Source organism: Sus scrofa, chromosome 8, assembly GCF_000003025.6.
Source record: "Sus scrofa isolate TJ Tabasco breed Duroc chromosome 8, Sscrofa11.1, whole genome shotgun sequence".
Taxonomy (NCBI): Eukaryota; Metazoa; Chordata; class Mammalia; order Artiodactyla; family Suidae; genus Sus; species Sus scrofa.
In genome coordinates, this window is record NC_010450.4 from 132,104,130 (window position 1) to 132,120,017 (window position 15,888).

Below are 15,888 nucleotides of genomic sequence, written 5' to 3' on the forward strand. Positions count from 1 at the left end.
ACCTCCAACAGATAACACAGTTATTTTCACTTGTCTACTACAGAAAGTTAAGTAGGCAGGTAATTACTTCTAAGCTGATTCCAAGTAGAAAATAATTCCTTAGAAGGCTTATTAACAAAATCAGGGGACAGATGCAGAAAATACCATCAGAAAGTCCTCCCACGTATGAGTTTAATGATACACAGTTGCTCTGCTCCTAGGGGCAAAAGTGAGAGAGGGTAGAACATTCCTACTGCACAGATGAAGAAAGTGAGACTCCAAAAATCAATGACTTTTTTCAGGTTATTCTACTGCTCCTGCGACTACGACCACGGTAGCAGTGCTAAAACAAGGTTGATGATGGCGACGATGATGGGGTAATGAATATTGATTCTACAGTAATTCCATGCCAGGCACTTGAACAGGTAGGAATTCATTCCACCTTCACAATAACCACGTCAGTATGATCATTATTATAACCACTTTACAGATGGAGAACTAAGGTAGAGAGTTTGAGCAGCCTGTCCATGGTTCCAGAGCTTGCAAGGAATAGAGCGAGGTCTGAACACGGGCAGCCTTGCCCCACGGTTCATGCTGTTGACTACCACAAGGTATGATTCGAAATGTTGAGGGGGGAAGGCTGGCCTCACGGTTTCGCCCTGGGACTCCTACACTGCAGCACCTCTATGAGGACGAAAACTCTTACACTGTTACCCCGTCCCTGAGGACGTAAACTTCCACTGGTCAACGCCGGTTGGTACTGAGTAGAATATTAGTCCAAGGAGGAATACAGAGAGCTTGCGTAAGTTCGATGCTTCACTCCACTTTGAAAATACGTAAGAGCATACACATCTTTTAGCAGAGCAAAGCAGGGAAAGAAAAGAAATAATGAGATCATTTTACAACAACTGTTATCCTATTTTAGTGTGCATAAAAATCATTACTGAGGAAAGTCTGTTAAAAATGCAGTTTCCAGGGACCTAATGCCCAAAGACTGTGACTCACGCAGTCTTTGGTAGGGTTCTGGAATCTTCATTTTTAATAAGCGTACAGCCCCGGCCATCTTGATTCTAAAAGGCTGAGAAACATCTACTCATAGGCTGCCATCACCCCAGTCTGAACCTACAGGGAACGTATTTTGCATAAGATTTTAGGACGTGAGAGAGCTCAGATGAAGAATTCGTAGGACGCTACTGCAAAGGCCATCAGTGCGATTCCATTTAATTTTTGAAAACATAGGAATGTTTGACTGAAGTCTCTAAGAATTTACTAAGCAGAATAGATTCTCTAACTGTAATCTGTACCTGTGGTCTTGCAGAATAAGCTTTAAATATCTCAGTTCTGACTGAGATATTTTCGGAGCTAAATTTCCTGTGTTGGCTCCTTTTCAAAAGGAGCTGAAACCGCTCTCCTGAGGACTTACATGGGGCACTGTGGTTACGCCTGTCAGTCTCAGTACAGGGATGCACCTGAGTAAAACTGAAATCCGTCACCCCACGTGTGGCAGGTAACTTCTGCGTCCTAGGTGCATACTTCTCCGCCCTGTCTTGTTTCCTGTTTTCTCTCCTCCATCCAGAAAGCCCTTCCATTTCTCCGCAACCTCCTTCATTATTTTTGTCCTTCAGATTCCAATCCAAGTGCCGCCACTCGCCTACTCCGTCTTCTGAACGCCCCTTCCCTGAGTGTCGATCACAGAGATGGTACTAAACCCGACCCTCTACTGCGTGTTATTGTGTCACGTATGTTGGTCTGGTCTCTCCAGTGTGTATGTTTACCACGGGTACAGTGTATGACTAAAACTTTTATAACATTTACTTCATCTAGCCTAGCAATGAGCACGCAATAGTTCAAAGCGTACTCCCTGACGGACCCAGGGTGTTGCTTTCAGACTGAGCGTGAAGTCCGCCACCTCGGCTTCATTTATGACCCCTTTATGAATGTGACTGCTTGGCGGAGTCATTTAACATCACCCACCCTGTCGCTTTCATCCTAAAAACATTAACGTTCTTTTAAAGTTTGCCACAAAAATCATGCATTTACCCTGGAGGCATCTGACAGTCTGTTTTTCCTTACCAATATCTTGGGCATCTTGGTTGCTCTGCCTTGCCCTCATCTGCAGCTGGAACTTGTGCTGGGAAGAGCAGAGGTGCAGCAGGTACTGGCATATCTTACTGTTGTCTGTCTGGAAGGCATGTTTTATTCCATCTGACGTATTCTGCAGTGTGATTTTCTTCTTCTAAAATATTAACCAAGCATATTAAAATTAGGATATTTTCCTTATCACTTTATTACCAAATTCTAGAAACGATAATTAATATCTAGGATACTTTTTTTTTTAATGGCTCCATTTGTGGCATATGGAAGATACCGGCCCAGAGACTGAATCCGAGCTGCAACTGCAACCCAAGCAGCACCTGTGGCAATGCCGGATCCTTTAACCCATTGTGCCGGGCTGGGGATTGAACCCATACCACCACAGTGACCTAAGCCATTGCAGTTGGAATTCTTAATAGACTGCACTATGGTAGGAACTCCAGAAAGTAGAGATACTATATATATATATATATTTTTTTTTTGCTGTTTAGGACTGCACCCACAGCACATGGAAGTTCCCAGGCTAGGGGTCAAATTGAAGCCATAGCCACCGACCTATGACGCAGCCACAGCAACCCAAGATCCGAGCTGAGTCTGCGACCTACACCAAAGCTCACGGCAACGCCCCATCCTTAACCCACTGAGTGAGGCCAGGGCTCGAACCCTCGTCCGCATGGGTACCAGTCTGGTTTGTTACTGCTGAGCCTCGAAAGGAACCCCAAGAGGTGCTATTTTTAATTCACATTATTAGGTGTGAATATTCCTTGATCTATATCATATAAGTATAAAAAACATAACCCTGTATGACTAAAAATTCAGAAAATATATGAAATTAGTATTATTTGCCACTTTAAGAAACTGTAGCCTAAATCAGACTGTGCGGACTATATACCAGCCGCCAGCAAGGAAAACAGTTTCCTTTAATGAGATCACTGATAATTTGAGTTGCTGCAAGGGTAACAATCACCAAAACGGTTGGAAAGAAATTGCAAGAAATACATGTTCTCTTCCTTCAGATAAAGAAAACGAAGTTCACCGAAATCTGATATTAACATGGACTAAGAAGAGCTGTGATTCAGCCAAGAAAAGTCTTGGCGGCATGAAGCCTGGGATGGAAGATGTGCAACGTGAAGGAAAACCCTGGGATGTGGGAGCGCTGAATAACGGGACGGCGGGGCTGTGAGATGAAACACACCGATGCTTAGCGACAGTGATTCCTGCCAAATTCAGGAAAGGAACCGTAAATCAACTTTATCTCCCTGTTTCTTAAAAATCAGACACTTTTTAAAATTTTTTTTTTATTTTCCACTGTACAGCAGGGTCAGGTTTCCTTACATGTATAATTGCAATTACAGTTTTCCCCACCTTTCTTCTGTTGCAACATGAGTATCTAGACATAGTTCTCAATGCTATTCAGCAGGATCTCCTTGTAAATCTATTCTAGTTGTGTCTGATAAGCCAAGCTCCGATCCCTCCCCCTCCCCTCCCATCAGGCAACCACAGTCTCTTCTCCAGTCATGAAATCAGACACTTCTTATGCAAGAGGACATCCTGAAATATTGCAGCCTCTTTGGTAAGGCTTGTAGTGATCCACATGCCTTAAAAGACCACATTCAATTGTCAGGGATCTAAGACTCATGCGCCTGGAGACCTGCTTCAGCTCAGTTAGCTCTTGGCTTGTCTACTACGCCTACCATGCCCTCTCTTTCATGTCCCTGGTCTTTATGTCAAAGGCAGACATTGGCACAGATAAGTCAAATTTGGTAGGCTCACAGAAGATATAATTACCAAGTACTACTCAAATTTCATTCATGCCACTGCCATCTTCATAATTCCTGATCTTAAAAACAAAATAAGACTATTAAATTCTAGCTAGATGTTGCTACCAATGAAATCTCAGGGACTCTGTTCTCTCTTTGCTAAAAAAAAAAAAGGAAATCAGCAAGTATTAGAGAGGAATTAAAGATATAGTAGCACCATAGTAGTTTTTTTTTTTTTTTTTTGTCTTTTTGCCTTTTCTAGGGCCGCTCCTGCAGCATATGGAGATTCCCAGGCTAGAGGCTAAATTGGAGCTGTAGCCACTGGACTACGCCAAAGCCACAGGAACACGGGATCCAAGCCACGTCTGCAACCTACACTACAGCTCACGGCAACGCCGGACCTTTAACCCACTGAGCAAGGGCAGGGATTGAACCCACAACCTCATGGTTCCTAGTCGGATTCATTAACCACTGAGCCAAGACAGGAACTCCACCATAGTAGTATTTTGACTACCAGTCGTATACCTGTTAATTCTTCAAATTGTTGGAGTTCCCACTGTGGCACAGCAGAAATGAATCTGACCAATATCAATGAGGATACAGGTTCGATCCCTGGCCCTGCTTGGTGGGTTAAGGATCCGGTGTTGCTGTGAGCTATGGTGTAAGTTGCACACATGGCTTGGATCCAGTATTGCTGTGATGAGGTGGGTGGCTACAGTTCTGATTTGACCCCTAGCCTTGCAACCTCCGTATGCCACGGGTGTAGGCCTAAAAAGAAAAAAAATCTTCAAATTGTTGAGGAATTTATTTTCCCCTAATAAACATTGCACTTAACCACTATCAAGTAATTCCCAAGGATGTGGACTGGGCAAGAAATGTGCCTAAGGGAATTAAGTTGGAAGAGATGAGAAGGGTGCAGGGAGACTTCTTCATCTCCCCGAGGCTAGTGGAATGAAAAAAGGAGAGTTAAAAAAGAGTTCTGTGTTAGAGAAAGAAGTCAGGATAAACAGGCACTGTTAAGCACAGGAAGTTTGCAGGGAAATGTCTATGCTTCATTACTGGAGATATTTAAAAATGAGCTAATCATACCTAGTTCTATTCTTTATTACAGAGCTGATGTGATAGCTGGCACATGACAAAGAGCTGAATGTTGGATGATTATTTGATTTGTTGCCTTTTCAAAGCTGGTCCAAATTAGGTTTGTATTTAATTAAAGCTTCCTCTAGGCAGGGGCTCGGCCAGCATTTCCACTGGTGAAGTAAGTTAAACCTAGGTTATTTCCTGGTCATGACAATCTTGGGAAGATAAGGAGGGTCTGGGCTTTCCAGAGAGAAAACATAATTGTCTGATAATCTTTGCGGTACCGCTGTGTTTCAAAGGAAACAACCAACTAACCATCAAGTCTAGAACTGACTTCAAAGGTCTCTAGATTAAAGATTATTCAGAGTTAGTTGGGGCCTTGATAGTACATCCTATAAACACTGGTCTGGTGAGACCATATTTCAGCCTAAATATAAGCTAAAGGTGGCGGTAATGCCTGAATACCATTAGAAAAACAAATACCTGAACAGATTTTTACCTCTATGGTTTGCTAACTGCACGTCAATGTTCAGATTTTCCAACCACATCCAAAATCAAAATATGCCTTTAAATAGTTCGCTATCTTTCATAAACATGATTTTCTAAAAATTACTTTCCTAACTTTATCTCCAGAGAGTATACACTAAAACTGAAAACCGTAGAAAGTCCTGGGGCTAATTCATAAAATCCAATAAATCTCTTGACCACTGAGCTTCAAATACAATTGCTGTGAGGGACCTACTTCTGGGCCAGACGAAGCTCACTGTGGTTAAGATAATTATCAATCTTAAATACATTAGCGGGTTTCTCTATGAGAGAAGTATCAGCACCCTAGAGTAAGTTCAGAATTAACAGAGAAGTCAACGTGATTGCAATTTAACTAAAGTTAATTGAGCATATAACTAGCGAAGAATTCTTTTTAAAAATCACTTCCTGAGAAAACCCGAAACAAACAGAATCTCAATACTCCTTACTCCTAAACAGTACTAAGACGCAGAAGCCTTACTAAATGCTAGGGTCTCAAGTTCACTTGAGGAAAGTCAATTCATAGGTTACCTTTGAAAGTGACAATGCCTACTTAAACACAGGACCGAGAGAAGTTAAAACGGACATACGGAGAAAGAAATCTTCTTGGTTTCCCTCCAGGGAAAGCGAAGGACCAAGGTGCGAACTCCATTGTGAGCCTCAAACACAAGGACACCTTTAGAACAGATTCCGAGCAGTATTCCTGTCTGGGACTTTTTCTCAGGGTGCACCCGATGAAAATGAACTCCATATTCCGTCAGCCTTTGGCACACCTGTTGGAATATTATCGTTACATAGCAATGCATCTTGGCGTAAAGGGATTTAAAGATACAGAAGTTGGGTCAACATTGTTTAATATGGAAAAGACAGTCTGTTTATTTACGGCTGCATCCATGGCATGTGGAACTTCCCAGGTCAGGGGTTGAAACTGTGCTACATGGAGTTCCTACCTCGGTGCATCGGAAATGAATCCGACTAGGAACCATCAGGTTGCAGGTTCGATCCCTGGCCTAGCTCAGTGGATTAAGGACCTGGCATTGCCGTGAGCTGTGGTGGTAGGTCGCAGACACGGCTTGGATCCTGCTGTGTTGCTGTGGATTTGGCTGTGGTGTAGGCCAGCAGCTGCATCTGTGATTCAACCCTTAGCCTGAGAACTTCCATATGCCACAGGTGTGGCCCTAAAAAATAGCCAAACAAAAACAAAAACCCACCAAATTTTTTTCTTTGATGGGATATAAAAAGCATGATCCACAAAAGAAAAAATTGGTAAAATGAAACTTCATTAACATTAGTAATGTTTGTTCTTCAAAAGTCAATGACTGGAAAACATAAAGGCAAACCAGAGACTGGGAGATAAATATTTATATATATCTACATCTACATCTATTATCTGATAAAGGAAATGTGTCTAGAATATATAAAGAACAAATACTTCTCAACAAAAAGGAGCCCGTAACCTAATTCAAAAAAGGGCAAAAGGAGTTCCCACTGTGGCACAGTCGGGTAAGGATCTAGTGTTGTCATTGCAGTGGCTCAGGCCACTGCAGTAGCTCAGATTCAAGCCCCGGCCCAGGAACTTCCATGTGCCATGGACATGGCGAAAATAAAAAAGGAAAAAAGTTGCACTTCAACAAAGAAGTTATATGAAAGACAAATACATGAAAAGATGTTCAAAATAACAGTAATTAGGGAACTACAAATTAAAACCACAATGAAGTACTAACATATTTCAATAGGTAAAGTGAAAAAACCTAAAGTGTTGTTGGAGTTCCCGTCATGGTGCAGCAGAAACAAATCTGACTAGGAACCATGAGGTTGCGGGTTCGATCCCTGGCCGTGCTCAGTGGGTTAAGGATCTGGTGTTGCTGTGTAGGTCACAGATGCAGCTCAGATCCCGAGTTGCTGTGGCCGTGGTGAAGGTCGTCAGCTACAGCTTGGATTCAACCCCTAGCCTAGGAACTTCCATATGCTGCAGGTGTGGCCCTAAAAAAAAAAAAAAGAATTCCAATGCAAGACTGAAAAATCCCTATGCAAATTCTTTGCACTGTGCTAATCTGCCTTTTGCCTTTATTAAGAAAAAAAATATAACTTGATATTTACTTCCTACAAGTATAAAAATGGAACAACAGGAAAAAAATACATAATTTAATGTCTTTTTTTTTTTTTTTCATGTCTTTTGTCTTTAGGGCCACACCTGCAGCATATGGAGGTTCCTAGGCTAGGGGTCCAATTGGAGCTGTTGCCACTAGCCTATGCCACAGCCACAGCCATGCCAGATCTGAGCCGCATCTGCAGCTATACCACAGCTCATGGTAATGCCGGATCCTTAACCCATTGAGCGAGGCCAGGGATTGAACCTGCAACCTAATGGTTCCTAGCTGGGTTTGTTTCCACTGCGCCATGATGGGAACTCCAAATGTCTTTATTTTTGTCTTTTTTTTAGGGCTGCACCCACGGCAAAAGGAGGTTCCCAGGCTAGGGGTTGAATTGGAGTTGCAGCTGCTGGCCTACACCACAGCCACAGCAACACCTGATCCGAGCTGCATCTTTTTTTTTTTTTTTCTATTGTCTTTTTTTTTTTTTTACTATTTCTTGGGCCGCTCCCACAGCATATGGAGCTTCCCAGGCTAGGGGTCAAGTCGCAGCTGTAGCCACTGGCCTACACCAGAGCCACAGCAATGCGGGATCCCAGCTGCATCTGCAACGTACACCACAGCTCATGGCAACTCCGGATCCTTAACCCACTGAGCAAGGCCAGGGATCAAACCTGCAACCACATGGTTCCTAGTCAGATTCGTTAACCACTGCGCCATGATGGGAACTCCGTGAGCTGCATCTCTGACCTATACCACAGCTCATGGCAATGCCAGATCCTTAACCCACTAAGCAAGGCCAGGGATTGAACCTGCATCCTCATGAATACTAGTCAGATTTGTTTCTGCGGCACCAAATGGGAATGCCTAATTTAATATCTTTAAACATATATTTAAAGATATTAAACTTAAACAAACCAAGTACCTTGTCTTTCTTACCATGAATCCTAAATTCAAGGTGCTTTAAGTCTGTGAATGAAACCCCTTCATGGATACTCAGAGGGCTGGGAAACTTGGCTCCCTTTCTATGAGCAAATTTAAGGCAGACATCCTGGGGAGCTGAACGAGGAGAATGTTCTCCATCTCAAGGTTTTCTCAAGAGAACGTTATATTTGCTATACACATTGGAAGTTTACATGGTACTATCTTTTCTGATCATAAATGCACTTTTATGTATGTATCTGAGATCTCATGGGAAGCTGGTGGCAGAACTAGAAATATAAACCATTTTCCTGACCCCCCGTCCCACTATGTGAGTTAGTGTTAGCGAAAAGACTATTTTAGAAGAGGTTATAGAAGGAGTTCCCCTTGTGGCTCAGTGGTAAAGAACCCAACTAGTATCCATGAGGACGTGGGTTCAACCTGTGGCCTCACTCAGTGGGTTAAGGATCCAGGGTTGTCATGAGCTGTGGTGTAGGTCACAGACATGGCTGAGATCCGCATTGCTGTGGCTGTGGCTGTGACTATGGCTGGCAGCTACAGCTGATTCAGCCCCTAGCCTGGAAACTTCCATACGCCGCTGCAGGTACGGCCCTAAAATGGGGGAAAAAATATATATATATATGTGTGTGTATATATATATATATTTGAATTTTAAACTTTTTAAGAAAAACAATTCTAGAATCAGTCTGAATTTGCCTCTGTTATCCAGCCAGTCGCAAAATCCAATTTTTCTTCTTTATAATGTATCTTAATTTTGAGACTATGAAATAGGATAAAAGCATATAATCCATTGCTAAATAGATATAGGTTCAAACCACAATTTTTTTTTTTTTTTTTTTGTCTTTTTGCTATTTCTTGGGCCGCTCCCACGGCATATGGAGGTTCCCAGGCTAGGGGTCCAATCAGAGCTGTAGCCGCCGGCCTACGCCAGAGCCATAGCAACTCGGGATCCGAGCCACATCTGCACCCTACACCACAGCTCACGGCAAGGCCGGATCCTTAACCCACTGAGTAAGGCCAGGGACCGAACCCGCAACCTCATGGTTCCTAGTCGGATTCGTTAACCACTGTGCCACGACGGGAACTCCAAAATCACAATTTTGTTGCACATACCAGTCATTGATTTGGGAATATTACATTTCCTCTCTGAGCTTCAGGTCCCTCTTTTACAAAATGAGAATAAACACCACAGTTTTAGTCAGGAATAAATGAGATGAGATAATGCATATAGCATCAGTTATTGGCACCTAAGCTTTTGGATGCATGTTCTCCCAACACCTCTTGCTTGTTTTTTTTTTTTTTTTTTTTTTTTGTCTTTTTGCCTTTTTCTAGGGCTGCACCCATGGTATATGGAGGTTCTCAGGCTAGGGGTTGAATCGGAGCTGTAGCCACCAGCCTATACCACAGCCACAGCAATGCGGGATCTGAGCCGCGTCTGCGACCCACACCACAGCTCACGGCAATGCCAGATCTTGGACTGAGCAAGGTGCCAGGGATCAAAGCCACAACCTCATGGTTCCTAGTAGGATTCGTTACCGCTGAGCCACGACGGGAACTCCACTTCTGGCTTACTTTGAAAAAAGACACGATTTGTCATTTGTAATCTTGCAGGCTTACCTTTAAAAATTCCAACTCTGTCTCCTTTTCAGAAGCTCCTGCATAGGTATTATGCAATTTGGGTAGCTCTTCTTTGATATAGGATAAATCAAGTTTCTCCATTACTCTGGGAGGCAAATAATGCTCCAGTCTAAAATAAGACACACCATGAACCTAGAAAGGAGAGTTTTTATAAGCAATTCTAATTTTTCCTCATCCTCCTTTTTTAAAAAAATCATTTTATTCAAATATAGTTGATTTACAATATTGTGTTAATTTCTGCTCCACAGCAAAGTGATTCAGTTATACATACATGTATTCGTTCCCATACAGTTTTACATTACGGTTCATCAGAGGATACCGAATGTACTTCCCCGTGCTACCCAGCAGCACCCTGTTTATCCCTCTCTGTCCTATCTTAAAGTTCTTGCCTCTGCCAAGAGACAAGTACTTCTGCTTCTCTCTGAGGAGTGAGTGTTAGAGGAGATGCATCAGTCTTTCTCTTTCAGGAAGGCAGAATGACTGAACTGATGGGCAAATCTGAGGGAAGACTGGCATCAAAGGGCAAATGTCAGCACGGTCAAAGCTTCATGTTGTGAAGGGTGCTGCTTCAGGTGCACAGTCTCTCTTGCTTCTTGATTTCTCTTAGGTTCACCGATATTCAGGGACATTTGGCCTCAAACACCTGTTCTTGATGCAGTGAGCTCTGCTAGATTCACGGCCCATCACTGCGTGGGTCTATGTGGAAGATGGAAGACCCCTTTCATCCAGATTTGGCTGATAACGCTCATGTCTGATAGCTATTAGTTAGAAATGAGGAGAAGGAAGGGCAAGTGCTAGGTGTCCCCAAACTCTGGAACAGCATAGTTTTTAAACAGAAAAAAAAGAAATCCCACACTGTATGATTTTAAATAACCAACATACATGGGGAACTTGGTCATTTTGAGACACCAAACTAGTTTCAGAAATCTCTAGATCTAAGCAGCAAACACCTCAACCAGATTCAGTCTTTTTAGGGCCACACCCACAGCATTTGGAGGTTCCCAGGCTAGGGGTCTAATCAGAGCTACAGCTGCCGGCCTACACCACAGCCACAGCAACACCGGATCCGAGCTGCATCTGCGACCTACACCACAGCGCACAGCAGTGCGAATCATTAACCCACTGAGCGAGGCCAGGGATCGAACCCCCAAACTCAAGGTTCCTAGTTGGATCCATTTCTACTGCGGCACAACAGGAACTCCAGGTTCAGTCTTCAACTATGCTGAGGGTAAGAATGCCAATGAAAAACTGGTCCTAGAGAAAACAAAATAAATCCTACCTCTGGCTGGTAATCTCCATACTCAGCTTGGAGAGCCAAGGATGCCAGCAATAAAGAAGTCTCATCATCACAGTGCATCCTCTCCTCCAAGATATCTTTTCGTAGCTGAAGATAATACTGGTGACAGGTCAGAGTATGTCTGGGAAAATAAATAAAACACACCCAAAACATCTTGGCTTTTGACCTTGAATCTTGGGGTGATTTTTATTATTGGCATATAAATTTAGTTGCCAAGATGTATAACTAGGTTGAAAGAAATACTTCTTTTATAATAAAGAAGACACTACCACTGATAATCAAACATTTCAGTATCAGTAAACAAAAGGGTCAAAAGACCAGGAGCCAAAAAAAGAAACACAGAAACTCTTGTGTACTCACTGTATCAGACTAACGTCATCCATGAAAAATTTAATTCGGAAAAACAAAGTAAATTAATGGAGGCTTTGCTCTTTTTCTTTGGTTCTTCTTTCCATCCCTCTGGGGCCACTTTGGTTAATTTTAGATCAGGATCAACAAAGAAATATTCATTGTCTAAAACAGAATGAGAAACACTGAGATGAAATAAAAATACTTTCATGTTTTAATTTCTTCATTTTTTTAAAGTCAGACTTGCACAAAATATTTTCACACCAGAATAAAACAGGATTGTTAAGAACCATGGCAGGGAATTCTGAGGCACTGTATATGGATGGGAGGCAATATGGCTCAGTCTCTTTAAAATGAGCGCTCAGGGGACAGACAGACCTGGACTAAATTCCTGGCCACATCATCTACCATCTGAGTGATAATGAATAAATTATCTAACCTTTCTAGACATCAATTTTGTTGTTTGTAAAACCAGAATAGGGAGTTCCTGTCATGGCTCAGTGGTTATCGAACCCAACTAGTAACCATGAGGTTGCGGGTTTGATTCCTTGACTCACTCGGGGTTAAGGATCCGGCGTTGTCGTGAGCTGCGGTGTAGGTTGCAGACTCGGCTTGGATTCCGAGTTGCTGTGGCTCTGGAGTAGGCTGGTGGCTACAGCTCTGATTGGACCCCTAGCCTGAGAACCTCCATATGCTCGGGTGCAGTCCTAGAAAAGACAAAAGCCAAAAGCCAAAAAGAAAAAAGAAAAGAAAAAAAAAGAAAAATGAGGATCATGTTAATTTGTGTTTTTTAGGGTTGTTTTAGGAGATCAAATGATATGACGGATGTAAAACACTCAGTAGTTACAAGCACATGGCACAATGAATACTAGCTATTATTTGTTATAGGTATCTGAAATAGTGAAGAGTAACTTAGAAACATACTAATTTATTAAAGAAATAGTTATTAAAACCCAAATCCAAAGGGTTCCCTGTGGCTATGGCAATTCTAACTGATAAACAGTAGCAGCTTCTGCTGAAGCTGTGCCCGGAGACCACTGTGGGTGTGAATGTCACACAGGTTAGTCGACGTAATGCTTCAAAAACATGCGGAAGGACTTGTTTTCAGTCATCCACTGACATTTTAAAAAGATACTGTATGTTTCTAGGATCGTCCGCTGAAGAAACTGATCTAGAGAGTCAGAGATAGAGTCCTGCTATGTATTCAAATTCCTATGAGCAGAATACTAATTTCTAGAGTACACGTGTAGGCAAAATAATAGTCCCCAAAAGAGAATGATTAAAATCTATTTTTATGTAGCCAATGCCAAAGAAAAATCTTCACGGTCAGGGGCAGAAGAAATGAAAAAGACACGGCTATTAAAACAATGTAGCAGTTAGGAAAAGGAAGGGAGCTGCTAACTCCCACTTCTCGGGGCTGACACACCCGTGTGGTTAATATTTCCCAAAACAAGGTCAGGCACAACAGGCATACGAAGTCGTTTTGCTGTCAAGGTTCCACACTGTACCCTGAATTTGCAGTGTCTCGGTACCTTTGAGGGTAGCTAAAGCAAACAGATGATGCTCCACTAAGCCAATGTGGGCCACGACCATATCAAAGACATCTTTACAGATAGTTTTGGTGTCACAAGTCAGTTCCAGCCTCTGTCCACTCAGAAGCATAATGTTGACTTTTCTTCGGTTATCCTCATTCTTCCCTCTTTTGGTCTACAATTGAAAAATGAAGAGCAGCTCTTAATGGAAACATTAAATTTTAACTCTTTAGAAAAATCACTGCTGAATTTTACTTTCTCAATGTGGCACACAGGGGTTTTATTACTTACAAGGATAGATCGTGGCAAATCCAAAGATATAAATGGCTCAATTGTCATTTTCACAAACTCAGGGCCAAAGAAATTCTGTGAATCACATAAGCAGAATCAATAGTCTTTACCATTTATTCAAGCTCATTCCTTGAAAGAAAAATAATGTAATAACAACAACAAACCACATGTAAAGCCACCATACTAGAACTAGGTGATCTGAAACAAATGTAAAAACTCTCAATAAAGAAGAAGTATGGTAGATGGAGTTCCCTGGTGGCTCAGTTGGTTAAGAATCTGGCATTGTCACTGTTGAGGTTCAGGTTCCATCCCTGGCCCAGGAACTCCTGTATGCCTAGGGCACAGCAAAAAAAAAAAAAAAAAAAAAAAAAAAAAGTGGAATTGATCAAGAACAGGAATGGAACATATATCTTAACACTAAGTTTTACCTTAGCTCTGTTTTTTACCATTGATGTGAAATATAAAGCGGTGCTTTAGATCATTTTATAAAGTTTTCATTTTGGGGACTCCAGGGTGACTCAGATTCTCAAATGTTAAAAAAAAAACGCAGTCTCAATTACTGAAGTAATACAGACTTATCAAACTCATAGAAGGGTTGGTCTAACACTGCTAATGTGTAAAGTGACTGAACAGAATCTCATTATTTTGGAGAGGGATATTCAATTTGCCTTAAAACAAGTCAGCTGATGGACAACATCTACTTTGTGATTACAAAAGACACATCCACCTGTAATCAAGTTCTTGGAATGCTATAGTTTTTTGTTCTAACTAGTGACAACCAGGGATAGCACAGGTTATCTCCCATTGTTGCCTCTAGCAAGAAAAGAGTATCTCAGGAGCTGGGGAACACTCTGCATTTACTGCTTCTCTGTCTACTCTTTGCCTTTACCTCTTCTATAGCCAGGGCTTTCGGCCCAGATGGAAGAACTGGTGAGGTAACTTAAAACACGTCAGACTCCAGGGGAAGGGGCAGCATTCAGAACAGACGGAAAGGATATGTCCCAATGGGCAAAAAGTAGAACGAACACAGGGCTAATCTTGGGGCCAAAGGTGGGTGGTGTCTGTGATGGGGGTGTACTCTCGTGCATGCACGTGTTTAAACTAATGGGGGGGGTTAATGGAGTTTATTTTTGTTGAAATGAATTTTCATTTCATTTCATTTGGTCGCTTGATGTGGGAATTCTATCCAATCAACCAGGTGTGAAACATGTGACAGATACCATTTAAGTAAAAGTTTAACATCAAGCATTTGTTAATATTCAACAAGCCAACAGGACACGTTTTAAATGAGAAGAGAAACAGAATAGAAGCAATGAAATGGCCTGCTATGGGAAACATAGAATCTGATCCAGATCAACTAAGGCAACAGAGTGTGAACATTAAAATGGGTCTGTACCATAAATAATACAGCAAAGAAATTAACTAAAAATTTATGTTTGGAGAAAGAATTCAACTGTGAAGCTGTTCCTCCAAATAGCAGTACTCTTTTTCAGCCTCAAAAATATATCATCTTAACCCACAGAATAAGAGAAAATATTTGCAAATGAATCGACTGACAAAGATTACTCTCCAAAATTTACAAACACCCTCTGCAGCTCCGTACCAAAAAAATAAACATCCCCATCAAAAAATGGGCAGAAGATCTAAACAGACAGTTCTCCAAAGAAGACATACAGGTGGCCCAAAAACACATGAAAAGATGTTCAACATCACTCATCATTAGAGAGATGCACATCAAAACCACCATGAGGTACCACCTTACACCAGCCAGAATGGCCATCATCCAAAAGTCTACAAACAATAAGTGCTGGAGAGGGGGTGGAGAAAAAGGAACCCTCGTACACTCTTGGTGGGATTGTAAATTGGTGTGACCACTGTGGAAAACAGTATGGAGATTCCTCAGAAAACTAAAAATAGAACTATTATTTGATCCAGCAATCCCACTCCTGGGCATCTATCCAGAGCAAAAGCATGACTCGCAAAGACACATGTGTCCCAATGTCCATTGCCAGCATTATTTGCAATAGCCAAGACATGGAAACAATCTAAATGTCCATCAACAGAGGAGTGGATCCAGAAGATGTGGTACATATACACAATGGAGTATTACTCAGCCATTAAAAGGAATGAAATACCAGCATGTTTAGCAACATGGATGGACCTAGATATTATCATGCTAAGTGAAGTCAGTCAGGCAATGAGACACCGACATCCAATGCTATCTCTGACATGTGGAATCTGAAAAAAGGACAGATTGAACTTCTTTGCAGAAGAGAGGCTGACTCACAGACTTTGAGAAACTTGTGGTT

The 15,888-nt window shown here is 41.9% G+C and overlaps 1 protein-coding gene across 1 annotated transcript in view; it reads right to left on the reverse strand.

Moving 5' to 3' along the window:
* PTPN13 (protein tyrosine phosphatase, non-receptor type 13) overlaps positions 1-15,888 on the reverse strand; it is a 165,256-nt gene that overhangs the window by 68,960 nt on the left and 80,408 nt on the right. Inside the window, 8 exon segments of the mRNA XM_013979051.2 lie at positions 2,053-2,215; positions 6,029-6,211; positions 10,091-10,243; positions 11,391-11,529; positions 11,769-11,823; positions 11,826-11,921; positions 13,289-13,463; positions 13,580-13,654. Coding sequence (XP_013834505.2) covers positions 2,053-2,215; positions 6,029-6,211; positions 10,091-10,243; positions 11,391-11,529; positions 11,769-11,823; positions 11,826-11,921; positions 13,289-13,463; positions 13,580-13,654 — 1,039 coding nt within the window.